The sequence below is a fragment of the Nycticebus coucang genome, chromosome 10 (genome assembly GCF_027406575.1).
Source record: "Nycticebus coucang isolate mNycCou1 chromosome 10, mNycCou1.pri, whole genome shotgun sequence".
Taxonomy (NCBI): domain Eukaryota; kingdom Metazoa; phylum Chordata; class Mammalia; order Primates; family Lorisidae; genus Nycticebus; species Nycticebus coucang.
Window position 1 is genome coordinate 61,407,637 of NC_069789.1, and position 27,893 is coordinate 61,435,529.

General features: G+C 52.7%; 1 protein-coding gene across 8 annotated transcripts in view; it reads left to right on the top strand.

Annotated features, from left to right (window-relative positions):
* Positions 1–3,126: 3,126 nt before the first annotated feature.
* KIF21B (kinesin family member 21B) overlaps positions 3,127–27,893 on the top strand; it is a 46,530-nt gene continuing 21,763 nt past the window's right edge. For all 8 annotated transcript variants that reach the window (XR_008383184.1, XR_008383186.1, XR_008383185.1 and 5 more), the window contains exons 1-14: positions 3,127–3,466; positions 17,129–17,351; positions 17,583–17,765; positions 19,915–20,064; positions 20,166–20,300; positions 20,655–20,819; positions 21,124–21,239; positions 21,760–21,955; positions 23,132–23,321; positions 24,077–24,140; positions 24,239–24,457; positions 24,856–24,937; positions 25,592–25,709; positions 26,440–26,631. Coding sequence is in view for 4 of the 8 variants with exons in the window: in XM_053606964.1 (XP_053462939.1) it covers positions 3,426–3,466; positions 17,129–17,351; positions 17,583–17,765; positions 19,915–20,064; positions 20,166–20,300; positions 20,655–20,819; positions 21,124–21,239; positions 21,760–21,955; positions 23,132–23,321; positions 24,077–24,140; positions 24,239–24,457; positions 24,856–24,937; positions 25,592–25,709; positions 26,440–26,631 (2,074 nt within the window). In the remaining 4 variants the exon portion in view is untranslated. The remainder of the gene's footprint in view (positions 3,467–17,128; positions 17,352–17,582; positions 17,766–19,914; positions 20,065–20,165; positions 20,301–20,654; positions 20,820–21,123; positions 21,240–21,759; positions 21,956–23,131; positions 23,322–24,076; positions 24,141–24,238; positions 24,458–24,855; positions 24,938–25,591; positions 25,710–26,439; positions 26,632–27,893) is intronic.

Here is a 27,893-nt window from a genome sequence, read left to right on the forward strand (position 1 = left end):
CTGATGGGCAGAGCTGGGGTCTGTCTCCAGATGGGAATTAGAGGGTGCAGCCTGAACCATCAGCCAGCAGGATGGGCTGTGTCTGTTCTCCCACAGAACTAAGCACAGATGCTAGGGTGGGGTTGGGGTTAGGACAGAGGTCCAGAACTCCGTATCTTCCACCCTCAGAACTTTAGATCAATGTTCAGATAGTTTTTGCAAATGTCAGTGCCCGGTGCTAACTCTGCAAAAGATAAAAGGGAACAGGGCTCAAATTCAAATCACCTTTGGAGACATTTCTGGGGCCTACAGCTATAGATATCTCTTAGGTGTTCTGATTTGTTGCTGTAGGGTGGCTTTTGAGAGCTGGGACGTGCCTGAGAGATCTGGGCCAGATGGCCCCAAGTTGCTACAGGAGTAATTTCAACTACAGTAGCATGGGAGCTTCCTGCATCGGAGAGGGCCCCCCACACCTCCCCCAGTTTCCCATCTGCCTAACACCCACAGCTTCTGTCAGGAGAAATGATGGCAGCCCCAAGATGCCCGAGGCAAGTGCCTCAGCTCAGGACAGGAGTGGGGGCCCAAGCTCCTGTCCAGTTAGGAGGCTCCATGTTAGCCCACGGTTTGTGTGTGCATGTGTTTGCTTCTCTCAGGCAGAGGAAAGAATTGGGGGTGGGGGAGATACGCATATAGGTAGCTGATCTTGAGAAACTTGAGGTTTGAGAAGGAGGAAAGAAAGAGCAGCTGGGAGGAGGTGAGAGAGAGGGGCACAGGAACAACCAGAGAGAAACAGCAGCAGCTGTGTTAAAGCTGGACAGAGACTACTGGAAAGGGTGCGGATTTTCCTAGACTCCCTCTGTCCATTTAACCTGATCTCCTCAAGGTGCAGTTTAAGCCTCTTTCCCACCTTGGATCCCACCCCCTATGCCCAGTTACCTCCTCACTCTGGGCAGCAGAGGAAGCCCAGAAGGGTGCTGCTGAGGTGGCTAGGGTAGCCTAAGTACTCAGGCCCTGACCTCTCTGAGGCCTGTGTTTCCGACCTATGGGCAGCCCAACTTCCCGTGGCTCAACACTCTGCGGCCTAGAGGGATGCAGAGGGGGTGGGTAGCAGCTCTGGAGGCATTTCCCAGCAGTAGAAGAGTGAGTCAGAAGGGTCACCTACAGTCAGAAGTCAGAGAGGACCTCCTGTAGACAGGAAACCAGAGCTGGGCCCCAGAGAAGCCCAGAGATGGGTGGGCGGGAAAGCAGCTTTGCAAAGCGAAGCATTATCATTCAGGAGTGCTAAACCTGGAGCCTGCTGTGCCTGGAGGAAAAGCCTGAGGCAGCTCAGTTTCCTTCCCTCTGCTTGGACTCATCTGGGAAGTCTGAAATCAGATGCCTGAGTTCAAATCCATGAAACTGCTTATATCTTGCATGAGATCTGCCAGATTGAAAAAGAATATTAAAGCTAGCTCACAAGATTATGGGGATAAAATGAGAAAGAATATGCACATAAAATATTTATTTGTAGAGGTGGTCCATACATGTTAAATCTCCACTTTTTATTTTGGTTGGAAGATGGGAAAGAATGTCCATGGTCTGACTCCTCTACTGGCCTCTCACTCTGGGAGGGGTGATCCACTGAGCTCAGGGAGAGCTTCTTCTAGGTTCAAATGCTAATAAAAGGTGAGGACCTCCTTTCTCCCACCCCCACCCTAGGGGCACTGCTGGTGGCACTCTTCCTGCCAGGAGGATGGAGAGGGTGTGTTGATTTGTCCTTGGAGTTACCTTTGTTTTTGGTTTGACCTTAATAGGTCAAGCCAAGTAGATCTGAGCTACTGGATGGAGCAGTAACTCCTGGGGGAGGGTGGGAGTGGGAAGGGGAGGAAGATGGCACCAGCAGATGCATTTTCAGACCCTAATCCACACCCTTGCCAAAATTTCTGATGTGGTTTCATCATCTGAGGGTGATGCAATTGGATTGGAGTCAGACACCCCTTCCTCCCCTCCCCCACAGATCTCCATCTACATCTGGAGCTGGAGCTGGGTCCTCCTCTTGGGCTCTTTCCAGGAGAGGGAGCTGGGTGAAGTAAGGGAGGGAGGGCAGCTGGTAAGGGGCCCTGTGAATGGCCCCAATGTTGGGGGGTGGGGGGTAGGGAGATGGAGGTCTGGGCTCAGAGTGGGGGAGGTGGACTGTGACTTTACAGCACTGGTCTCCTCTTCCCTCAGTGTCCCAAGATAGTTTCAGTAGCTCCTCTTTGCCCTTTCTATCCCCTCTAGCAGGAAGCTGCCCTCCTTCTTCCCTTCCCACTCACTTCAAGGCCCAACCTCTCTACCCAGGTGCCCGGAACTGGAACTGAGTGACCCCTTTGTTCCCTCTACTCTTTCAAGGCAGCTTGGACCTCCCACACTGACCCTCTGCCCCTACTGCCACAACAAGTAGAGTGTGGGCCAGGCCCAGTGTGGTCATCTATAGGTCATAAAGGTCAATGGGACCGTGGTCTAGCACGAGGGAGGGGCCGGTCTGGACTATAAGCCTGGCTAGGAATCAAACAAAAGATGAGCGCCTTAAAAATGCCACAGGGCAAAGGTGGGGGGAATTTTAGTTGGGCACTAGCAAGAACCCCCTTCAATAAAGGTTGGTGAATTTACTGGAATAAATGCAGAAGGGAAGCTTTCCTGGTTCTTTCAAACTATAAACCGCTAATCTCTGTGGGATGCTTTGAAGTGTAGCACTCTGCCTGGGAGACCCAGGTTCTTACCATGCTTAGCCACTAACTTGCTTTGTGACCTTGAGTAGTTCCCCTCTTTGCGTCTGAGTTTCCTCATTTATGAAATGAAGGTCCCATTCAGGATGAGGTTCTGCGATTCCAGCGGTGGAGGTTCCAGCGTGGTCTGTTTCTCAGTCCGCGTCCGACTCCAGTGTCTAGAGTTCCGACCCCATCCCCCAATCCCGCCTGCCCCGCCCCCCAGCAACCGGGTGGACACGGGCCAAGAGGTCCCTTTAAAGGCGCAATCCCGCCCCTGCTGCTCGTTCGGGCCTTTGATTGGTGGCTCCTGGACGGGGCGGGGCCCAGCGCGGGCTCCGCTGGGCTCGGGGGCGGGTCCTGTGCCGGCTCTGCCCCCGCCCCCTTTGTTCGCGCTCCGGCGGGAGGTGGCGGTCGGGGTGGGAGGTGTGTGCGCGAGTGTGCAGCGCGGTGGAGAGCTGCGGGTCGCGCCGCCGGCTGTCAGCTAGCTCCGCGCCGCCGCCCGATGGCGCGAGAAGGCGCGCGGGCCCAGTCCGCGGGGGCCGGCCGCGGGTGAGCCCCTCTGCCTGCCGCCCGCGAGCATGTCACCTCTAGCTGCCGCGGCAGCCTCCGCCTGCAGTGCCAGTGCCCCCGCCTCCCGCGGCCTCAGCCGCTGCCTCAGGCATTGGTCCCCGGACCCCCACCCCTGATACAAGACCAGACCCCTAGCGCCAGAGGACCATGGCTGGCCAGGGGGACTGCTGCGTCAAGGTGGCCGTCAGGTAGGGAACGGGGAAGGGGGACCCACGGAGGTGGCTCGGGCTTTGTCTCTCGTGGGCTCGGGGCCGGGGGCGCGGGCACCGCTTGAGCTGAAGCCCGCACTCCCGAAGGAGGGACCGGTGTGGGCCAAGCTGGAGGGCGCCACGCGCTGGCTGGGCTGTCTCAGGGGAGAGGCGACCCCGCGAAGGTGGCTTTGTTTGGGTGGTAATTTCGGGCTCCCCTTGGGAGCCCTTAATGATCAGAAAATCGAATAAACAAGGAAATCCGGTATTTCACACCCAGCCCTGGCCCAGGCCGGGGCGTCTGTATGTTTCCTCTCCGCCTCCCCACCAGGCTGCTGTCTTATGTGGGGATGTTGTAGGGAAGAAATTTTCCCCTCATTCACCCCTGTCAGCTAGTTTTGTGTTCTTGGTCCAGCTAGTGAAGGCAGCATACCCTCTCCAGGAGCTGGTTCTGCAGACAAAGATCTGGTGCGAGGACCAATGGAAGATCTGGGAGGGTGTGTTAGCCTTCTGTGGGGAGTCAATGGCTTTTGGAGAGAGTCCTGCTGGTCCCGTCCCAAGAAGAGATGGGGATAGGGAAGGGGGGAAGAAGTGTATTTAAGGTGCTACCCTCTCAAAGGGCAGGAGGGCATGATACTAATGCCCCATCCTTAGACACGGAGATAAAATGGAGGAGGGGAGGGCTGGTAGACTTATCTGAGGTTTCATTCTCAACAGCTCTGGGACTTGAAGTGATAGCTCCATAGAAATGAGGTAGGGAGAGGACATGGCGGTTAGGTTCTATTGGGAGGGGAACATACATAGAGGTGCGGGGGCAGGAAATGCTGTGAAGTTGAACCATCTGTGTTCTTTGTGCTGGGTGGAGATGCTTTGCACCACATCACCTCTGCCAGTTTTTGTTTAGGGTTTTTCTCTTTGAGAGGGGTGTATTGGTGGCAGAGTGCCAATGTGGGACTTTTCACCAAGGTAGGAATGTGGAAAGAACATCTATCTCTGCCCCAACCCTGTATGATGGATGGGAAGAGGGGTTCAGGTCTAGGATAGGTCTCTGAGACAGGTCTCTAGATCCCCTGAGTCACATGTGACCCAGATTACAAGGGTCCTGGGAGTTGCTTCTAGACAGGGTCAGAGATGGTGATGGAAAAGCTTCCCCCTGCCTGTTCCAGGGCAGATGCCCCTGCCACCTGGTCAGCCCTCTGCAGCCCAGAGTAGAGGACCTCGCCTCTGATCAGTGCTGGGATTGAGGGAGGAAGATTGAGGCACCTCTGCCCTTGTACCCCAAGCCACACTGGAGCATCACTTGAGCACAGCCTTCCTGGCCCTGAACAGCCAGGGAGACAAAGAGGAGCCCGGCAGGTGCCTGGTGGGCTGGCTGGGGCGGGGCCAGGCTGCTGCTGGGACTGACATTGCAGCAGGATCCAGTGTAGGTCGAAGGAGGGGGTGCATGGGTGAGGGGTGGGAGTGAGAAATGTAAATATGGCATCTGCAGCAGATTGGGAGAGTCCAAAAACACCATAAAAGGGAAATATGAAGCTCTGGCCCCTACCCATTGTGAACTAGGACTGGAAAGGAAGGTTAGGGTGCTCCTTCCACAGGGGGCTTTCCTTTAGACTCCATCTTGCAGAGCCAAACAAAGCCTGCCCCCCCCCCCCACCCAACACACACCTCTGTTCAGGGTCCCTGGACTGGAATGGGAGGCATGGTAAGGGGTGAGGCTTCCACCTGGGGAGCCTCATGGGATTGGCATCTTGCATAGAAGAGTGAGGAAAAGCTAGTGTTTCCTTCCCACTACTACCAGAAGGTTCCTGGAACCTTTTCCACAGAGAAAGGACTTTGCCTGCCCTCTGCACCGAATTTTTCAGGGTGCTGTGTGTCATCTTTCCTTCCTAGTCAGATTGCCCTAATGGTGTCAGGATGCCTCCATGCTTTGCCTTGCATCACTGATCTGGATGGAGGGATAGGGGGTTTGAGCATCAGAAGAGCCAGACTTTCAGGGGCTTTGGGAAGGTGAGGTCCCCACCCACTCCTCCACTCCACCCCAGCATAAGTGCCCAGCCCCAGCACACGCTAGACCTCAATGGGCAGCCAGCCGTGGAAGTCAGACAATGCCTGGACAGAACCCAGCTTCTAATCAGAGAGCTGAGGATAGGACTGGGCCAGGGCTGGGCTGGGCTGGGAGGGGGAGCAGATGGTGCTAGTGACAGGTTGTAAGATTGTAAGGGGAGAGTTCTTGTATCCCCCTCTCTCTACCCTCAGAAATTACTTATCCCATCTAAAAGACCGGGTGGTGATGTGCACTAGTGTAGAGCACTTATGGGAAAGACAAAGATTTGGGATTGCCTAGAGCCTAGCCCAGCTCCAGGGCTTACTACCTCCTGTCAGGTTTAGCTGTCTTTCTGACTTTCTGGAGGTCCTTTCTTATATCTGACTGAGTACTTTCTGAATTCCCAAGAGAATAACTTGCAGTAAGCCCTGGATCTAGCTCTTCAGACTGGGAGGCTAGGAGTGAGACAGATTTGGTCTGCCGTGTGTGTGTGTGTGTGTGTGTGTGTGTGTGTGTGTGTGTGTGTGTGTGTGTGTGTGCGCGCGCGCGTGTGTGTGTCTGTGTGTGTGTGTGTAGGGTGAGAGGCCCTGGAGCTGTTAGACTAGGTAAGAAGTACCAGGACGGGGGGGGGGGGTGGGTAGAGGGAGGGGAATCGGTGGGATCACACCTGTGGTGCATATTATAGGGGTATTTGCGAAACTTGGTAAATGTAGAATGTAAATGTTTTGGCACAGTAACTGAGATAACGCCGGAAAGGCTATGTTAACCACTGTGATAAAAATGTGTCAAATGGTTTATGAAGTGAGTGTATGATGCCCCATAATCATATCATTGTATACAGTTATGATTTAATAAAAAAATTAAAAAAAAAAAAAAAAGAAGTACCAGGCCCAGGGCTCTTGGCCCTAGAAGGTGTTTGGGATGAGGAGCAAAGCTATCTATCTGTGGAGGGCTGCTCTATGGGGAAGGCCTAGGTTCCGGAACAGACAAAGAAGGACACTTGTAGGACCTGAGCCTTCAGGATAAGGAGAGAAGGCCCAGGTGGGAGTACACACCCCCAAAGTCACACCTTATGGCCTCCCCAGCTAGGTGGAGTCTGGCCCTTCCGCCCCTGAACCCTTGCTAGGTGGCTTTGCACCAGGAGATTCTTAAGCTGGACTCTCCAGCCTGCCCTGTGATCCCTTTATCCATTAATCCCCTTGTACTATAAAGACTCTCAGCTTCCTGGGCTGGACTAGAACTGGCCTTTACCTGGGGGAGGAGGTGTGTGGAAGGGCCAGAGAGAGGTGAGGCTGAGCTGTGCCCCAGGCTGCAGAAATATAGGCCTGACAAATAGGAGGGGAGAAGGGGGTGTAGCTATTAAGAAATGCAAGTTGGCAAAGTTAAAATTGGGGAAGGAAGCCAAGTCACATGGTGAGTTTATTTAAGACCCTTTCAAGCCCCTAGCTCTTAGCTCCCTCTATAAGGGGAGCCCTCAATGTTGCTTAACCCTCTCCCCTTTATCTCTGCCTGGCTTCCCTAAGCTTCCTTCCTTTAGTCTGCTGGGGAGGGGGAGGTGCCTTGGCCAGTCCTACATCCATCCATTGAGACTATAGGCTTGAGCAAGAGGTGGGGAGGGGGTTGGGAGGGAACCCAAGGGATAGTATTAGAGTGCACCCCTGCCCTCTCCTATTTGGGTTCTCTTGCTGCAGTTATTTCTCTAGTTCTAGACTACTCTGAAATCTTGGTCAATCACTGAATTTTGAATCAAGAGCATCAGTGAATTGGGAGAGAGAAACTGAAAACAACAGAAGAAACTGGGTGGGGGTGAGAATGTGGGGTGCTGTCTGAGTCCCAAAGCAAGTTAGTGTCGATCAATGCCACCTGTGTCCCATGCTGTCCAGTTTATAGAGCTGGGAAACTGAGGCCTAAACTGGACATCATGTGGGCAGTGTGGAGACCTGAGAATCTTGGTAGTGGCCTCCTGCTGCAGAAATAGGGCTTATGTCATCACAAGGAAGTAGAGTGTAGTAACCACAGGCCCCGGAAACCTCCCCCTCCCTCACCCAACAGCCTGCCTGATTGGATCTCAGCTTTAGAAAGCCTCCCAGTGGAGGTGGGGTGGGGCTGGGGAAGTGGCAGACACCCTCACTCTGACAGCTCTGGGAGCAAAGGGCAGGGCCTGATCCAAGGCTCACTGGCTGTATGATGGGGTCCCTTCCCAGTTTGTCCTGCTGGGCCTCAGTTTTACCCACTGGAGAATGGGAACAGCTGGTCTGGTCTGTTCTGGCTTGTTCATCAGTGAAGTGGTTTGAATGAAGGAATTCCCTCCAACGAGGAGGAAACAAAATGTAGGGTAGACTCCTGAAGAGTTGAATGTAAATAAAATGTTTTTTTTTTTTATTGATATTTTCTCAGAGTTTAATGTCCATTCTTTATTTATTTATTTATTTTTTGTTTTTTGGCCAGGGCTGGGTTTGAACCCACCACCTCCGGCATATGGGACCAGCGCCCTACCCCTTGAGCCACAGGCGCCGCCCAAATAAAATGTTTTAAAAATAAGTCCTGGGCGGTGCCTGTGGCTCAGTGAGTAGGGTGGCGGTCCCATATACTGTGGGCGGTGGGTTCAAACCTGGCCCCGGCCAAACTGCAACAAAAAAATAGCTGGGTGTTGTGGCGGGCACCTGTAGTCCCAGCTACTTGGGAGGTGGAGGCAAGAGAATTGCCTAAGCCCAAGAGCTGGAGGTTGCTGTGAGCTGTGATGCTATGGCACTTTACCAAAGTGAGACTCTGTCTCTAAAATAATAATAACAATAATAATAATAATAATAATAAATTAAAAAATTAAAATAAGTCCTAACTTTAATAGACCCGAGAGGTGTCTCTCAAGTTAAAGCTATAATGAACTATGTGGTAAATTGAATCCACCTCCCACCTATTAAATAATTAATTTAGAACAGAAAGAACCTTGTGACAGAATGGAGTCTGAACAAAGAGGTGGGCTAAGCACTCTGATTTACTGAACACAGTGCGGGGCATTGTGCCTGCCTTATCCCATTAAAGCTGCCAGGTAACTACTGTTATTCCCATTGTATAGATGTGAAAACACAGGCAGGAAATGGAAGAATCTGGATTTGAACCCTGGGTGCTCTTACTTGTGAGCCCATGCACTTTGAACTACTCTAAGCTGCCTCCTAATTCACCTGCTAATTAGTTCTGTGCTTGAAGTCTCCATGCCTCAGTTTCTTCACATAATAGCTGTGAATGTTAATGTTAATGCGGGAAAGTGAAATGGCAAAGTGCCATGCAGATCCGAGGCTGTCTGGGTTTTCCCTGCAGTGGTTCTCAACCTTCCTAATGCGGCAATGTATTTTCTGCTGCAATGTATTTTCATTGTTAAAAAGGGGTCGTGACCCACAGGTTGAGAACCGCTGCTATGGGATTGCTTATCAGCATGGTCACCACCTTGGTCCTAAATCCGTGCTGTTCCCCTTTGTTTGGGGGGCACTTCTCCTTCCCCATTCTCCCTTTCTTAGATTCCTGCGTTCTTCCTTGGGATTTGTCTTCCTGCCTGAGTTCCATTTTGTCACCCTGTAGAGCTCTGGGGGCATCCAAGTCTCCTCTTGCCACCCTAGCCCTCACACCATTACAAGGGCAGAACCCCCAGTGTCCTAGTTCTCCTAGCCTCTCATTTTGTCCTCCTGACAGAAGCATATTGGGAACATTAAGGAGAAAAGCAATGTCTTCTGTGCCCTTCCCTCCTAGAACAGCTGGAAGGGTACTGAGAGGATGTTGGGCTGGGCGAGGAGAGGTTGCCTCTCTGCCAGGAGGGGAGCCTGGCTGGGACTGGTCTTCCTTGGCTCCAAGATCTACCTCTGCATCCCTAAGGAGGAGGGGCGGGGGTGGAGCTCAGTGGGAGGGGCTGTGACGCCACAGGTCAGGTATCAGTATTGTCCTGTTCCTTTGAGGATGCTCTCACTCCATCTGCTCTGGAATGTGGAAAGGAGGTCCTACCCAGATGTTGGAATTGATGACCTGCTTTCCATTGGGAAGCTTATCATCAGAACCCTGTCCTTTCTCTAGGCTGGGCTGGTTCTGCCCCAGGCCAGGTTAAGGTGCACAGAGAGCCAGCTTGCATGCAGACTGGGGAACAGGGCCAGTGTGGTAGGGAGAGGTTCTCTGCCCTCCACAGGCAGCCAGCTGCCTGTTGCTCTGCATTCCTCAGCAGGGGACTGTCCCCAGGGCCCAGTCCCCACTGAGCTGCCCCCAACCAGATGCCAGATGCCAGTGCTGTCACAGCTCTGGGCTCTGAGCTAAGCTTGGCTCTGCAGAGTCTCCTGTCTCCCGGGAGGTCATGGGAAACCCCTGCCAGATGCCCTGAGATGGAGCTGGGAGAGGGAGAGTGATGCTGGAGCACAGCTGAGCAGCACTTTCCTGGGCTGGGCTTTCCCCTCTTCCCAGGCCCCAGAGAAGGAGGAGTTAGACCCTCAGGAAGCTCCTGACTCCCTCTTATAGCCAGGCCTAGGGCAGGCTGGGGGTATGTCCAGATCAGGGAAGGGACTGGCCCCTGCTCTCAGCTCAACCTTTGCAAACTTTCTGACATCTCACCCCAATCTGCTTGCTTACCTGCTTCCTCCCCATGCCTGGTTTCAGCCTTTCTAGGGAGTGCCCTGCAGGGCCATGAAGAGCAAGACTCAGGGAGCCTCCCAGCAGGCCCTCCCTCCCCTCTTTGCCTAACCCTGAGCATCACTGAGAAGTGAGTGGCCATCACTGAGAAGAAGTGACTCTGTACAACTGGAATTTATCCATTCATTGTAAGATCAAGGACAATCCTAAAGGAGAGAGTAGGGTCAGAGTCCTGAACTCGAGGCATTCCAAGTTACTATCCCAAGGCCTCCTGTAGGTTTTCTCAGAGCGTCACACCCCCTTCCTTTGCTCTCAGGAACATGTTTGAGGGCAAAAGTCAGGCACAGAAGGTTGAGAGACTCCTTATTCCAGGCCTTCCAGGTCCTCCCAAACCCATACCCTTTGGCCTCACAGTACAAAGCCTTCTTGTTTGGGGGTTCAGAGCCAGCTCCAGCCTTTTTTCCCTGAGGGCAGCCTCAAGAAGGCTGGGCTTTGGGAATGTCTGAGGGGCCAGGAGAGGGTTCAGTGGGAGAGCAACAAGACCCTCTTGTTGTCCCCTGGATTCTGGTGGCTCTGTCCCCAGTAGTGTTAGGCTTTCCCTACACTTTACCCCTGCACCTGAAAGGGCCAACACCCCAGATTGGATCTTGTTACCCTGTCTGAGGGAAGACTGGCCTCTGTGGCAAGATGCCTTGTCTGGTCTAAGTCGCCTAAAGCCCCTGGGTATCTGGGAGCCAGACTCCCCTGAGAGCAGGGATTTGCATCCAGCAGCCCTTCCCAGAGCTGGCAGGCTGCCATGAGGAGGAGGAGAGGATGCTCATTAAAGTGGGGGTGTAAACGTCCTCTTTCTGCTGCAGAGGAGAGCCTCCTTCCTCAAGCAGGGAAGCAGCCTCTTGGGTTCCCAGCTCCACACTTCCACATATTCCAGGCTTTGGCTTTCTTAAACGCGAAAGGGAGAAAATGCTTTCCTAACAGACAGCTCGTGGCACTACTAGCAGCTGTTGGTAGGATCAGTCCAGGAGATTCTGTAAGGGGATTGTTTTTCTCCAGGCAGGATTGGCCACAGGAAGCTTTGTTTTGAATTTTATCTCTACCATTACAAATTGTGTGACTTTGGGCTTGTTAAATTTCACCTGCTGAGCCTCAGTTAAATGGGGCAGAGATCCCCAGTTTCACAGGGTTGTCATAATATGTGTGTTCATAGACATCAAAGAGCTTGGCACATAGGCCTTCAAAAGGTATGAGGTAGTGTCCTTATCAGATGAGGCCTGGGGGGTGGAGAATGCGCAGAATGAGGCAAGACTGATATCAATGAGTATCAGAGACCAGTGATTTCTGAGGAAGAAGATTCCACAAACTTCCAGGCTTCCCTTACCCAGGTTTAGCATAATTGCAGGCAGGAAGTTCTTTTTGCTGGCTTATCTTAAATCCCTCTTGCTATAGCTGAGTTCCCCTTTGATCTTGCCCCGTCACTGATGAGGAAGAGCTGGTGCCTTGCAGGTCACAGTATGGCTAAGCAACCCTGTGTCTAGTCCGGCAGACTAGACACATACGTTTACACACGTGCGTGTGCACGCAAACTCATTTCCACCTTGAAAGATATAACAGCTCAGCTCCTGCTCTGCCCTGCTGCCAGTAGTTGGAGCCATACATGCCTGTTTGGGGCTGAGACATTGCTTTTTCCCCTTAGGCTTGGCGGGCAGCACACCCAGGGAGAGGGTGGTGAGCTTCCTGACTTTGTGGTCCCTCCCTGGGCTGCCCACTGGCCTCTGGGGGCTGCTTTTCAGGATTCCAGGAAAGCAGAAGTCTTCTAGGAGAAAAGAGCAGATGTATTTTTAGCCCCCTGGGGCTTTTTCTGAAGAGACTAGTCGTGTTGGTTATTTTGGCCATTTGAGGGGTGTATCTAGTATAGATCTCTGGTTCTTTTCAAAGCCTTTGAGGCAGAGCTGTGAGAGAGGGTGTCTCCCAGCCTAGATATCCCTGAAGTGCAAATTACACACGAGAGGGCAGCCTCAGCTAGTTCTCCCCAGCTCTACTCTGGATTAAATCTTCAGTGCTGATGGCTAATAAAAGTGAAGACCTTGTTACATATTAGCCATGTGACCTTGAGCCAAGTTACTTATCTCTCTGATCCTTCATTTGTAAATTAGGGGCAAAAATACTCACCATAGAACTAAACAATGTAATGAAAATTACTTAACGTGCAAAGCATCCTAGATAGTGTCTAGCAAGAGGCAGTCTCTCTCCATAAGTGTGGCAGTTGTCATTAATTGAAGGAGTTCAGTAAGCCAAGGCATAATGGGGGTCCAGGAATCAGCAAAGAAAGGGCATCAGCCACCACAGATCATGCACCACAGCTCTAAGAATTTTCCTGGATTCTGGAACAGTTCTTAAGTTATTTTGATATCATGGCCCATCACTACCTATTCTATTATCAGCGGGAAGTAAAACCGTCCAAGTGGAAAGCCTGGGGCTGCACCCTAGAGGCCTAGAAGTAAAGATTTGGTGGAGGCAGGTCCGTTAGAAACTCTGGGAGGGGCTCCAGCCCTCTGATTGGGTGGGACTAATTTCACCTGGGGAGCTGGGACAACCTCTAGGAACCCAAGGTCACTGGGCTGAGCTCTTGGAGGGGTGATTGGCCCGCTTTGTGTGACGTCACTAAGGACAGGGCTCGAGGCCGCCGGGCCAGCGCCATCCTCCCCTCCTAAGTCGTGGGCAGGGTGCGGGGCTCCGGGCATGTGCCCGGTCGGTACCCTTCGCAGAGTTTTCTCTCCTTGGCAGTCTCTCAGCATCTCCTGGCCTGCCCTCACTCTGTCTCCTCTGTCCTCCCCTTCCGCCCTGCTCTCTTGGCTCCCCAAAGAGCCAAGGAACCGCTGAGCTCAGCTCTTTCCTCCGCAGCTCTAGGCTCCGACTTGCCGCCTTTGTCCCGCCGCCGCCACCGCGGGCACTAAGCGGGTGGCGGGCAGAGAGTGGGGATCGGCCGGGGAGGAGGGGCCTCGCCCAGCGTGAGCGTTTCTCTGGGGCAGGGGGACAGCTTCCCACATCACACCCCCTTCTGCTTAATAGTGAACAGAGGAAGCTCAGCAGCCTCGCTGCCAGTACCAGATCCTGCCTCTGAAAAGCTCTGGGCTCTTTCTCTTCGCTGTCCTTCCCCGCCGCTCAGTCTGTGAATTGCCAAGTGGCAAATAGGCTGGGCTCTGTTCTGGGAGATTCCGGGGGCCTTTCTGAGTGGGGCTGTCCGGCCAGCACTCCCCTCCCTGCAGAACCTTGAGAGAGAAGGATTTGGGGGGGCGGTTGGGGTGAGATGCCCCAGGTTAGATTTAGAATATCCCTGAGCAGAAATGACTCCAGATGTTTCATGATATAAACAGGCAGCTGGCCTGTGGGCCCTCCTCTGCCAAATAGATTTTTTTGAATATTGCATTAAGTTATCATTGATCTTGATTGCTGAGTTTTTTCTTGCCTCCTTAAATTTTGTACTTAAAACAGATGCCTCACTTGTCTGCCCCTAGTCCTGGCTCTGGTTCTCACCCACTAGGGCTCACCGTGTCTTTGGAAGACCCTAGAGACTGGCCTCTTGACTCCTCTCCCATGTCCCCAGGGAGGAAGCTGTGAGTGGTTCCTAGCCTTGCCGTTCTGCTATGAGGGGAAATTTTCTTCCTTCCCCTTATCTGGGACTAAGCCCACAGAAGTGACCTCTCTCCGTGGGGCCAGAAGAGGCTGCTGGAGGGGAGGGTGATGGAGTGCTTAGAAAGTTAGCACTGAGGAGAGATCATCTGGATAACCCAGGAGAAAGCAGAGGCTCAGATGTACAAGGACCCTGGTCTCCTGCCTACGGGGTATGAGTTTGAACTCTCCACCAGCCAGCGTGTGGTGAAGAATAAACCCCAGAAAGACTGAGATAGGGAGTCAGTCAGCCTGATGATGCATGCATGGGCAGACATGCAGGATTCCTTCCAGAGCGCCTCCCTGGCTCTGGTGGTGCTGAGGGGGATGAAGTTTATTTAGCAATTTTGGGGGTTGAGAGTTTTCCAACAGGAGGCAGCTGGAGAAATGGAAGGGCAGAGCTGGGATTGATGCCCAACTTCACTGTACTTACTGTGTGTATAACTTAACCTCTTGAAGCCTCACCTTTCCTTTCTGAAGGATAGGAATTGGAATCTGTAGCTCATAGCATCACTTAAATCAGGTAGTCCGTGGTGCCCCAGCATAGCACGTGGAGAGTGTCCGGGAAATCTTAGTTCTCTTTTGCCTCCATCTCCAGTTACTCATTCAGTCCCCACTCTCCCTCCCTAATTCTCTCCCTTTTCTAGGTCATTTGCCTTGGGAATTAGTGACACGTTCAAGGTTCACGTCCTCTGACTCTCAGCTGCTCTCTGTATCTCTGGGTGATACTGTTCACCCGCCTACACCCTGGCAAAGCGCTCCAGTGCTTAGAATGGGCAGCATGGGGCCAGATGTCTGTCTCTGACCACAGGGGACCCCACATCAGGATGTGCTGTCCCAGAGTAAATGACTAACAGTATAACTCTTGGACCCTAAAACCCCCCAGGTTCTCCTCCTCTGCATCTTTTTTCTCAGACTGCTCTTCCGGTCCTTCTCTTGTTCCTGGCAGATGGGCTCCCCGGGTGGGCTGGGGCCTAGCTGCTGAAGGAGAAGCTGCCCCTTTCTTGAAGGGCTTTGATAAGCCGAGCTGCTGCTCCCCCTCCCCTGCTCCCCCTGTCTCCAGGGATGCTGATTCGATTTTCCTCCAATCGCCAGTATTGCCATCTGCCTACAGTAATTAAATGGTATTTGAATTGAATCCAGAAATCCCACTGCAGGCAGCCACGTGGTAAGAGAGGGTGTCTTCGGGAGCTGTGCTAGCAACAGAGCTGGAGGGTTCTCAGAGATTGCCCAGGCCAGACATTCTGTTCACCTGGAAGCATCTGGAGGCCCTGGGGAAGAATTGTTTGGTCTTGGGTGCACAGGCCCAAGATTCCTGTCTGGTACCTGTGAGCAGTGTATCCCCCTTCCTCTGAGTTGCTGTTTGTTCTCCCTGCATATGCAGGGTGTTCTTTTCCCTGGGCACTCTGAGCCCTGGTTTAGAGACAGGCAGTATAGGACCATTGAAGAGGCTGTCTGTGACTCTGGCTGAACAACATCTCAGCTTCCTCATCTATAAACCAGGGTGGCGGTACTTACCTCATGGCACTGGCAGCTTAGATTCTGCCTGGCACATGGTGAGCACTCAGCATGTGTGGCTTCTAACCTTGGTGATAGAGGTGAGAGCCTTGCTGGCCTTGAGCTCTCACTGGGGGCTCCCTTGTCCTATAACTCTGGGCCTTGGGGCTTGGGGCAGCAGAGGACAGAGACACAGTGGCAAGTTGAAGGCTCTTTCAGGTCCACAAGGATGAGCAGGGATCAGCTGTTCCATTCTCAGCCAGAAGCCACTTTAGATGGGAGACTGAAAAGCTGGGCTCCCATTCCATCTGGGCCCAGAATAGCTGGATAAAGGTGGTAAGCTCCTTGAGTTTTCATTCCTTTTGAAATGCCACTGACCTATGAAGACCTGGTCATACCCCAGGGAAAACACTTCTGAAGAAAGCCCAGTCTCCCATCTATGGGTAGGAACTGGGCTGGCTTTAGCTTGCCTCAGCTCCTATCCCCAGGCATTCTCCCACTTCTCTGGTCCCATGTAACTCCCTCATGGCCAAGTGTAGGGAATAGGCTCAGGTGAGTATCTCCCTCACCTTGTAACTCTCAGTGGGCCTTGGGAGTTGGGGCAGCAAGAAACAGAGACAGGGTGGCAACTTGGAGGCTCTGGGCTCTGTAGCTAGGCGCCTCTGGGCCTTGGGTGGGTGCTGGTCTGGTCCTTGGCATTCTTTCTTCTCTTGGTGAATGTTGGCTTAGAGAGAGGGAGCCTGACAAGCAGCTTATTGTGAGTGCCCACTGACGGGCTGCCTTATGTGAGCCCATGGGTATGACAGCCTGACTCACCTCCCTTTTACTTTAGGGTATTGGGGGGTGCCTTCTGCCAATCCTAGTACACGCATGCTCACTGACTCATGCTTGATTACCATGGGGACCTCGTCATGGTGATGGCTGCTTGGAAGAAGGAGGAAGGGGTGGCTAGATGGAAACAGTTCTGTCCATGGCTGGCTCCTCATATAGTCCTGATGCCACATTGCCTCCTCTTTACAGGAGAATCCACCAGGGTCTGGCACACAGGCCCACTTGCTAGAGGCCCCTGTCCTTCACAGAGACTTTTGACCTGATCTGGTCTGCCAGGGTTAGACTTGGTCTGGCCCCTCACATCCTGGAAAGGAACCAGAGCTTGTGCCTGAGAATGTCCTCCAGGCTCTGGCATCTGGGAAGGGGCTCCTGGACTAGAGGACCCTTGCAGCCCCCACGGGTCTTGGCAGAGGCTCTGGTCCCATCTGGAACTCAGTCCTGGCTCTGGGGAATGTGGTCCAGAGCTCTAGGGAGCACCTGGGTCTGCCTCTCTCTTCCCCATCCTGACCCTGAGCTCTGTCTCCCTGGAAGTGGGTAGGCTATCTGCTCTCCTGGAGGAGAAGCCAGTCAGTGTCCAGGGCTCCCAGTCCAATTAGGAGTGTGTGCTTTTATGTCACACAGACCTGGATTTAGCTCTGTCACTCCCTATCATACAACTTTGGCAAGTCATTTTAACTCTCTCTGCTTCAGTTTTCTCATCTGTAAAATTAGGCAAATAATTATGGCACAGCCTTATAGTGACAAACATATGAATTAATTTATGTGAAATACTTTGAACACAGATCTCATATACACAAAGTGCTCAATAAATGTTAGCAACTGCTGTTTTGGTGATGTTGATATTGTTGTTGTTATTGTATGACAAAAGTTGCCCATGTCCTCTGGGAGGCTCCTAAGCTTCCTTCCCTACCTCCCCATGTCTATGGAGGAGGGGAAGCTTGGCAGGTGGTGCGAGGGTGGGTCCTTCAGAAGCCCCCTTCTACCTGGGCCTGACCCAGGGCTCTCCTCGACCTGGGCAGGATCCGGCCTCAGCTATCAAAGGAGAAGATTGAGGGCTGTCACATCTGCACCTCTGTTACCCCGGGAGAACCCCAGGTCCTGCTGGGGAAAGACAAGGCCTTCACCTATGACTTTGTCTTTGACCTGGACACCTGGCAAGAACAGATCTATTCAACCTGTGTGAACAAGCTCATCGAGGGCTGCTTTGAGGGCTACAATGCCACAGTGCTGGCCTATGGACAGGTAAGCCACCTGCACTGCACCAATGGTCACTCCAATCTTGGTCCCCCTCCTGATGGGGAGACAGTTCTATCTTCAGAGCATTTGAGACACAGCTGCACAGTTCTGTCTTTTTGAGGATGCTACCATGCCACTGGTTAGCAGAGGGTAGCCTCTAAGAGACTTCACTAGGGTGTGGCTTTGGGACCAGGAAAGGAACTGGGTAACACCCTCTTTTTATCTTTGCTGATGCAGACGGGGGCCGGGAAGACATACACTATGGGCACCGGCTTCGACATGGCGACGTCGGAGGAGGAGCAGGGCATCATCCCAAGGGCCATCGCACACCTCTTTGGGGGCATCGCTGAGCGCAAGCGTAGGGCACAGGAGCAGGGCGTGGCTGGGCCTGAGTTCAAAGTCAGCGCTCAGTTCCTGGAGGTACTGTGGTCTTGTAGGGTGGCAGGAGGGAGACTTGGTAGGCTACAAGCATGGGAGCTAGTTCCCCCTCCAGCACAATGGGATGAACCTAGGGAGCCGTGGGGACATGTCGAGGGGATGAGTTTCCTGCTGCCAGAAGTATCCAGGTGAGGGCTGGAGGAGTACTTGGTGGGATACTCTGAAGGGATTTCCTGCATCAGATGGAGGTTGAGTCAACCTCTAAGATCTCTTCAGACCCTGACTGATTCTAGCTTTCACACTTACTAGTCATGTCACCTACTCTGGGCCTCATCTGCAAAGTGGGGGCGATATCTGTTTCGCTGGGGGTTTTGTGAAGGTGACATGGAAATGTAGGCCTGGTGTGTTGTGAGAACTCTGGTTCTTTCCCTTCTGGGCTTCTCTGGGCCCCTTCTCAGCTCGCCCTGTCCCTCTCTAGCTGAGAAGCTCCTCTCAGGAGGCTGGCCCACAGTGGCATGCTTCTGCTCTGACCTCTGGGCAGAAGGGTCTTCTCAAATGGGCCTTTCTCTGGGAGAATGTTGGGTCTGGAACTGTGGTAGCCAGGAGCTTTTAGGGATGGTGAGGTCTCTGGACACTTGACCTTTGGGCCTGTGCTAAGCTCCAGCTAGGTAGGTCAGAAGTAGGAGCTCTTGCCTGTAAGGCGCCCTTTCAGAGAGGACTGGTTCTTTGAAGGCAGATGGACCTGGACGTTACTTATGAAAACCTGACTTGACCTGGCTTCTCCTCTAGGATACGTGGATGGGCAGCTCTGATTCTTGGCATCTAAAACCCCAACCCAAGAACCATAGCTCTGCAGCATTTGCTGGGTTTGCAGCCATCCTGGGTACTCACCCCATAAACTGATTGCACCCACATTGCCTCTTGAGGGAAGGATGAGGCCTCAGCCTCCTCTGGGCCTTTCATGCCTACCCTTGGCCCTTCTGGGCACACAGGGCAGCTGCCATTCCCTTAGGGTACACAGGGACCCCACATTTCAGACTTGGGAGTGTTTCTTTAACCTTCTGGACTTTTGCTTGTGAAAAACGGACTGCCTCTGTGTGTGTGTGTGTGCACATGCGTTGTGCTGCTTGTGTGTCTCCAAGATTTTCTCTTTTATCTGTTTTCTTTCCTTCTTCATCCTGTTGCCATGGAGATCCTCAAAGAGCAGGCTAGTTCTTAGAAAATCAACACCAAAGGGTGAACCAGAAGAGGTTAAATAATTCAGTGTGTCTGTCCCAACACAGAAAGATAGACACGCACTGTGGCCCCCCACCGGCACCATCCCTTCCGTTTCCTCTTCCCCTTCCTATGGGATATTTTAGTCCCTTTAAGGGCATCAAAGCCTCAGCTGTCCAAGGCTGCAGTCCCCCCTTTGCCCTACAGCATTTTCTTGGCTGCTGTGCCAGCTGCCCCATCTTCTCTCATGCCCCCCAACCCCAGTTCCCTGCTTGTTGAACATCCCAGACCTTCGGTGGGATGAAGCTTTCCCTGCCAGTGGTTCCAAATGCAGAAATCCCACAGCTGAGACTATCTGAAATAGGGTGACTGCTCCTGGCCGGGTCACCTCCAGCAAAAGAGTTACCAGGCTCTTTTCATAAGGCTGGGCCACCATGGCACACTCTCCCTGCCCACCTTCCCTCCCGAGCATAGGGCAAGGTACACAGATACAGGGAGCTTGTCACAGCTCCCAGGGACTGTCGGGATTAGGACAAGTATCCCCAGGTCTCCAGTGAGTTCTGTTTCTGCCCTTCCTCATCTGGAATCACCTTACCTATCCCTTGTCTCCTCCCAGTCCAGAAATGTAGTACTCTGCCCAGGTCATGGCTGTGTCTTCCTTATCTACATCTAGGACCCCTTAGGTCTGTAGCCCCCTGCAGGGACTGGGAGATGCTGGATGACGGTTCCTTAAGAAATGGAGGAGCAGTGTACAGCCTCAGGATAGTTCTGTCCAGGGCCCAGCTGCCCTCCCACCCCTATCCAGGAGAAAGACCATCTAATTTAGAACTCAGAAGGGGTCAGGGTTGGGCAAATTGACCTCCAGAGCCTCAGTTTCCATATCTGCAAAACAGAGATAGTTTATAAACACAAAACAACCCCCTGGGGCCCACACTATGTGCCATGTGAACTGAGCAGTTGCCTGTTCCTCACACAGCTCTATAATGAAGAGATCCTTGACCTGTTTGATTGCACCCGTGACCCTGACACCCGCCACCGCAGGTCCAACATCAAGATCCATGAGGATGCAAATGGTAGCATCTACACCACAGGTGTTACTTCTCGCCTCATTCACTCCCAGGAAGAGGTGAGTCCCCTGGAGGTCTGGGGCAGCCGCAGGGCATGCTGAAAGGGTAGGGGCTAGCAGCATGGCAAATCTCGAGTCCTCACTTCTGCCTCTGTCCACAGCTGATTCAGTGCCTGAAGCAGGGGGCCCTGTCACGCACCACAGCCAGCACCCAGATGAATGTGCAGAGCTCCCGCTCCCACGCCATCTTCACCATCCACCTGTGCCAGATGCGTGTGTGTGCCCAGCCAGACCTGGTGAGGAGCCCCTGGGGGTCCTAGGGGCCTCTCTGCCTCAGGATAACCCGGGGAGGGCACGAGGAGGAGCCACAGATCCAGACATAGCCAACCAGATTTGGGGCTCACCTCTGCCACCTGTTGAGTTTTATTTTTCTTGTTTGTTAAACCTCAGTTACCCCATCTATACAATGGACTAACGACGTTCCTATCATTGTGTTGTGAGGATTGAATGAGAGCCAGGCATGTCCAAATACTGCATACACTGCTGGATGCTCAGCGTGTGCTAAGGGCAGCCTGCCCTGGCTGTCCAGCATGGCAGAGGAGCAGCAAGGCGGGGGGTGAGGCGAGTGAGTCAGCTGTCAACTTCTACAGGTGAGCGAGGTGACCGGCCTTCCTGAGGGCACAGCTCCTGCGACAGAGTATGAGACACTCACTGCGAAGTTTCACTTTGTGGACCTGGCGGGTTCAGAGCGACTAAAGCGGACTGGGGCCACTGGCGAGCGGGCCAAGGAGGGCATCTCCATCAACTGCGGCCTGGTAGGCATCTGGTGGGCCATCAGCCAGCAGCTCGCATGGCTTAGTCTCAAACCCTGCCAAAGACCTACGACCCCACGGCCACCCGATCCTCTGCCCTCCTCTTGCCAGCTGGCCCTTCACCCACAGGCATTCCCCTGACCCCAGCTTCCTGATTTCCCCAGCTTATCACATATGCCTGTAAACCCACCTGGGGAGCCTGAGGGATGCAGGGGCCAGCGAGGTAGGTACCCAGAGCTTGGGGATTGTTTTGTCCCTGCCCTTCCCACCTTGGTGACTCTTGAGTGCCAGGGTCTATCTCCCACAGCTAGCCTTGGGCAATGTGATCAGCGCCTTGGGGGACCAGAGCAAGAAGGTGGTACACGTGCCCTACAGGGACTCCAAACTCACTCGGCTCCTCCAGGACTCGCTAGGGGGCAACAGGTATCTGACGACCAGCACCCAGTGATAGGGCAGGGGAGGCAGGGGGTTTCTGGAGAATTCCGATGCGTGGGTGTGGTGCATGATGGCCCATGGAGGAGAAAGCCTTCCCACTGCGGGCTGCAGGCTTAGGAGGTAGGAACCTTGAGGTGTAACTGGACAATTATAGTCAAACTCAGTTTCACTATTTGTACAACAGGGAGGGATATTCCTAAAGGTAGTTGTATGATAAATGGGACAATAGATGGGAAATGTCAGAAAACATAGGCTTATGTGGCTTATCCTCCTCACCAAGCAGAGGACCCTGTCAATGATACCTCACAACCTCCCCAATCTCGTGAGCTGCCTCCACTGTGGTTACCCACTCTCATAATGGAAACTTTTGGCCAGGTGCTCCAGACCCCTACACCCCAGCTTCTGCCCTCCTAAATGTCCAGGTCCTTTAGGCACGAAGGCAATAGGGGAACGAGGGGAGCAGTGCTCCTGGGGGCTGACTGTGTCCCTGGCCTCACTGTACTCCCAGCCAGACCATCATGATCGCCTGTGTGAGCCCTTCAGACCGAGACTTCATGGAGACCCTCAATACACTCAAATATGCCAACCGGGCCCGCAACATCAAGAACAAGGTGGTGGTGAACCAGGACAAGACCAGCCAGCAGATAAGCGCACTACGGGCAGAGATTGCTCGCCTACAGATGGAGCTGATGGAGTACAAGGCGGTAAGCATGCTCCTGGCTCTCCCCAGCACTCCTGCTGTACACCCTGTGCCCTGCGGTCTCATCGTGAGTTCCTCAGCATCCCTCCTTCCTCCCATCACCTACCCATCCGCACCTCATGTGCCTCCTGAACATCAACTGTGTGCCAGGCATAGTGCTGGCTGCTGGGGTTTACACAGGTGAGTCAAGCATGGTCTGAGCTCCCAAACCTTTATAATGCTAAGTCGAAGAAAGAAGAGCCCCTCAGCTTTTATTACATAAATCTTATGCATAGGGCAGATATTCTCTGGGGTTTTTTTGTGTCTACTGAATGTGCTGTATTGGAACAGATGAGACTACTAGACTGACACAGCACAGTTGATAATAGAGACCACAGGAATAGTTTGGTGTGCTGCAGAGGTACAGAAGGAAAAGTTGGCTCTACTCTCTTGAGTGGTCACAGAGGGCCTCGTGGAGGAGGGGGCTTTTTATTTGGATTTTGGAGAATGAATGAGGTATGATCAAAAGGAGGCGGGGCAGTCATTCTAGATAGGGAACAAGCCATACACAAAGGAACAGAAATGGGAAGAAGTGAAGACTTTAGGTGAAGTGTCTTAATTCCATGTGACTGGGGCAGAAGTCATCAACTGGTGGCTCAAGGTCTGAATCTGGTACAGAGATGGATTTTGATTTGGCTTGCACCTGTTTAGAAGAATGTAACTTACTTGTCAATCTTTCTGAAAGTCAGGGAGTTTCAGTGTTTCAGGAGAAATTTGAAGATCTAACATTTGGCATTAGGTTGGTTGGAGTAGCCTAGCAGCTGCCCCTTTAAAACCAAGTCTGGGATTCTGTTAGCTCTAGTCTCTACCACTCCCTGTTGTTTTATACCCAGACTGACTCATTTATGCCACTGCCTGGCCCAGAGATGGTTTTGAACCTTGAACTGGCATTTATGATGATATGAAAGTGAGCAGTGGAAAGGTAGGTTGAGTAACATCGTAGGAGGCCTTGAGTGGCTGGTTATAGGATTTGGAATTTTTGTTGTTATGGGGAGCTATGTATGGATTTTGAGCTCTGGGAAATAGGAACTGTGTTTTAGGAACCTGGTGCAGGAGACGCTGTCAGTGCTGCCATGTCCAGGGAAAGGCCAGGGCATTGGCAGGAGGAGGTACCTGACTGCACCTCATGCCCCACTCCCAGGGCAAGCGGGTTATTGGGGAGGACGGCTCTGAGGGCTACAGCGACCTGTTCCGGGAGAATGCCATGCTACAGAAGGAGAACAGCGCACTGCGGCTGCGGGTGAAGGCCATGCAAGAGGCCATCGATGCCATCAACAACCGCGTCACCCAGCTCATGAGCCAAGAGGCCAACCTGCTCCTGGCCAAGGCCGGTGAGTCAGGGTGCCAGGCCGGCTCGGACTACCACTGGGTTAGGACCCCTCTCCCCACACCCACCCCAGGATATCAGCTGGGCTAAGCCAGATGGTCAACAGATCAACTCTTACATGCATTTTTTTCCAATCAATTTTAAAACATTTTATATGCTACAAATAATACATGAACACATCCTTCTTGTTAAAGGTACAACCATCAGGATATAAAGTGAAAGGTCAAAAATTCTTTCTCCCTGAACTCCCCACCCAAGCCCTCTCTACTTCTCAGAAGGAACCTTCACAAGCAGCGTGGTGTATATTTTTTCACCCCTTTCTCAGCACGTTGTTTCAAGTATGAATATGTATTCATCAACATTCATACATATGTGTGAATAGGTCCTACTTTTTCTTAGATCACATATATTGCCCTGTGACTTCCCTTTTTCATTTACCTTTATTTTAGAAATCTTTCCATGTTAAAACTTAATTCTTTTAAACTGTTGCATGGTGTTCCATATGTGGTGATGAATAATTTATTATAACAGTCCTCTATTGATGGGCATTTTGGGTTGTTTTTAATTTCCCACTATTACTGACGGTGCTTGTGTATATCTGTGCACACGTACAAGTGTTTCTTTGGAATAGATTTCTTTTTGGAAGAGGCCAATATGAGCTACCCTGTGGGAGGCACAGATATGAGACCACCAGTCTCAGAGCTGAAGGTCCTTGCTGTTTTTACGTTCATGGCACCCCCTTCGACCTTCCACCCCTAGGTGATGGCAATGAGGCCATTGGTGCGCTAATCCAGAACTACATCCGAGAGATTGAAGAGCTTCGGTGAGTGAGCCTCCTACTGATGGACAGGCTGGGGGGCTCCGCTGGGCCAGTGAGGGCAATGGCAGCTCACTGGCCACACACTTGCCCCTCCCACACAGGACGAAGCTCCTGGAGAGTGAGGCTATGAACGAGTCGCTGCGCCGCAGCCTCTCGAGGGCCTCTGCTCGGAGTCCCTACTCCCTGGGTGCTGCTTCAGCTGCCCCGGCTTTGGGGGGCAGCCCGTCCAGCTCCATGGAAGATGCCTCCGAGGTGATCCGCAGGGCCAAGCAGGACCTGGAGCGGCTGAAGAAGAAGGAGGTCAGGCAGCGGAGGAAAAGGTGAGCAGAGTGCTGCCCCCTCCCCTCAGATGCCCACCACTGGGCCCCTCCCACCCTCCAGGAGGACTGCTGCCCACCTGTATCCCAGAGGCCCTCCCAGCCCTGGCAACCCAGCTCCAAGGGCTCCCCCAGTCCTGCTTGGGAATTCATGGAGACAATTCTTCAGCCTTTTGGGCAAGAGTCCCCATGGCCCCAGCCTTCTCCAGTGCTGGACTTTTCACCAGGATAGGGGCATGGCAATAACCCAGGCTATTTCTGGGTGGGGTGCCAGAGAAGAGCAGGAGGGTTCAGTGCTGCACACAGTGGGCACCACCCCTATTCTCCAGCCCTCTGAGTGAGAGCATTCCTCATCCACTCCTGTCACCCCTAACCTGGCCTCTCCTATACTCTACGAGCAGTCCAGAAAAGGAAGCCTTCAAAAAGAGGGCAAAACTCCAACAGGAAAACAGTGAGGAGACAGATGAGAATGAGGCAGAGGAGGTAAGGTCCTCCCGCCCTTCTCCCCACGGGGGCTGGGGGCCCGTTGGCATTCTTGTGCAGGGTGGGGAGGGCATTGGGTCTGCCTCCAGTTGATCCATGTGCTTCCCAGTATTTTTGACTGGTTGCCATGGTGCTCTCCCTCCCCCAGGCCCCACCTCATCCCAAAAGCATGATGTAGGGAGGGAGGCCCTCGCAGGAGACTGCCCAGTGTTAGGGAGTTGGTGCTCTTCTAGAAGTGAGGGTGGTGGCTCTGTGCCTGTGGCTCAAGCAGCTAAAGTGCCAGCCACATACACCAGAGCTGGCAGGTTCGAATCCAGCCCAGACTTGCCAAACAACAATGACAACTACAATAAAAAATAGCCGGACTTTGTGGCGGGCACCTGTAGTCCCAGCTTGGCTTAAGCCCAAGAGTTGGAGGTTGCTGTGAGCTGTGATGTCATAGCACTCTACACAGGGCAACGGCTTGAGGCTCTGTGTCAAAAAAAAAGAAAAAAAAAAATAGAAGTGAGGGTGGGTAGAAGGGGCCTGGATCATGGCCTGCCCCATCCCAGTCCCAGACCTCCTGACACACCTGAGGCATTGTGTCCCAGCGGGTCTCTGCTTCTGGGCTCCCCCTCCTGAGGCTGGGTCACCCCCGTGGTGTTTGGTGCTCAGGAGGAGGAAGAGCAAGACGAGAGTGGCTGTGAGGAGGAGGAAGGACGTGAAGATGAAGATGAGGACACAGCCAGTGAGGAGAGCCTGGTGGACTCAGACTCAGATCCCGAGGAGAAGGGTTTGTGGGCCTGGGCCAGGGGCTGGGGGGACATGAGACAGCTGGCAGCCAGTACCCAGGAGTGGGGTCAGGCCACGATCAGAGATAGTTGTTGTCCAGGGCCAGAGCTCCCAGACACGAAACCAACAGCAGCAGGGATGATAACGGCAGCAAAGACTTTCTGAACGCTCACTGCGTGCCAGGCACCTGCTTAGTTTGACGCTTTGTGCAGTCCTTGCTATAACCCTCTGTGCGGTGTTATAAGATTTCCCACAATGTTACCATTAAAGAACAAGCTCAGGAGGTTTACTGACCTTCCCCAGTTTGGTCCAGGCAGAGTGTAGGTCTGGCTGATGCAAAGCCCACTCCTCTAAACGGGGACACCGCCTGCTCCTTCAGCTCCACCTGCTGCTATCTGGCCCCACAACCCTGCAAGGTGCTCTCTGTTGTCTCACCCTTCACCCAAGCCAGGTCACATGTCATCAGCAGCAGGTAGATGACACACATCTCCTTCATAGCAGAGCCGGGAAGGACGTCTTGATCCCCCTTTTTAAGCTCCTAAGCCTAGCATTATATTTCTGGGCCACTCGTTAAAGGTGTTGTCCCCTCTGGCAGCACTCTATCTCTGGTCACTGAATGTTTGTGACTGACCAAAGGAAGGCCCCAAGCCCCCGCCTCCCAAGGACTGGCAAGTCTGCCCCCCACCTCGCCCTGGCACTGGGCTGGACTGAGCCTGGATTTGCCCCCACAGAGGTGAACTTCCAGGCGGACCTGGCAGACCTGACGTGCGAGATCGAGATCAAGCAGAAGCTGATCGACGAGCTGGAGAACAGCCAGCGGAGGCTGCAGACCCTCAAGCACCAGTATGAGGAGAAGCTGATTCTGCTGCAGAACAAGATCCGCGACACGCAGCTGGAACGTGACCGTGTGCTGCAGAACCTCAGTGAGGCCAGCGCCACCCCCACCCCACCCAGGCCCTTGCTTTCCCCTGAGCCCCCCCCTTGCCAAAAGTACCAGCAGCTGGCATCTTGGGGACTCACCTGGCCTTCTGGGCAAGGGTCTTCTGACCTTTGACTGTGGTCCTTTGACCCACAGTTAAAAGTTCTTATGTCTAACTGTAGTTCCTATGCAAGATTAATTCTAAATTAATCTTTTTTAAAACTTAGAATCTTTCGTATAACTAGGCACATGAATGTGACAGCCTGGCCTTTTCTCGGTTCTTTGGATATTTTGGATTTCCTTGAATATTGGACCTGTTTACAGACCTTGCTCTCACATTCTGTCTTCCATACACTGCTTTTCAGCCCATTCATTTCTTTTCTTTTTTTCTTGCTTTATTCATTCATCTGTTCATTCACTTATTCAGCAAATGTATGTTGAATGCATCTGATAGAACAGTGTTCTAGGGGCTAAAGATATAGGAGGAAGTGAAATCCCAGCTCCATGAAGTGAACCTTTTAGTGGGCAGAGACAGTCATAAAATAAACAGAATCTGTAGCATGTCAGATGGTGATAAATGTTATTTAAAATATATAGCATAGAAGATGGACAGGGAATGCTAAGGAGTGGGTTAGAGTTTTTAAAAGGATGACCATGGAAGACCTCGCTGAGAAGATAACATTTGAGCAAAGACTTGAAGGAGATGAGATAGTGTAAGAGAGGCAGGGAGAGCCTTCCAGGCAGAGGGAACAGAAGGTTCTGAGACCCGGCAGCAGGCGTGTGCCTGGCATGTTGGAATGTTGAGGGGCTGGAACAGTTGAGCACAGTGAAAGGGGACAGGCAGGGAAAAAAATGTGGGGCCAGGCCATGCCAGTGGGGAATATCACCTTATCCTCTGAGGGAGATGAGAAGGTATGGAGTTTTGAGAAAGCTCTGTGATGTAAAATTTAAAAGCATCTTTAAGTCTGCTGTGTAAGAGAATGAAGTGGAAGCTGGAGACCACTTAGGAAACTGTTAGGAAGATCCCAAAGGAGATGGCTTGGACAGAAAGTGGTGAGAAGTGGCTGGATTCTGGATGTGTTTTTGCAGGTTGAGCCAGAAGGCTTTGTTGATTGATGGGAGAAGGGTGTTGAGAAGAGGGGAGACACGGATATCTCAGAAGTGAGCTTCTGGAAGGATGGCGATGACAGTCACTGAGATAAGGAGAGGTGGAAAAGAAGAGTGTGGTTCTGTACCTGTTAAGGTTGTGATGTCTGTTGGTAGTTC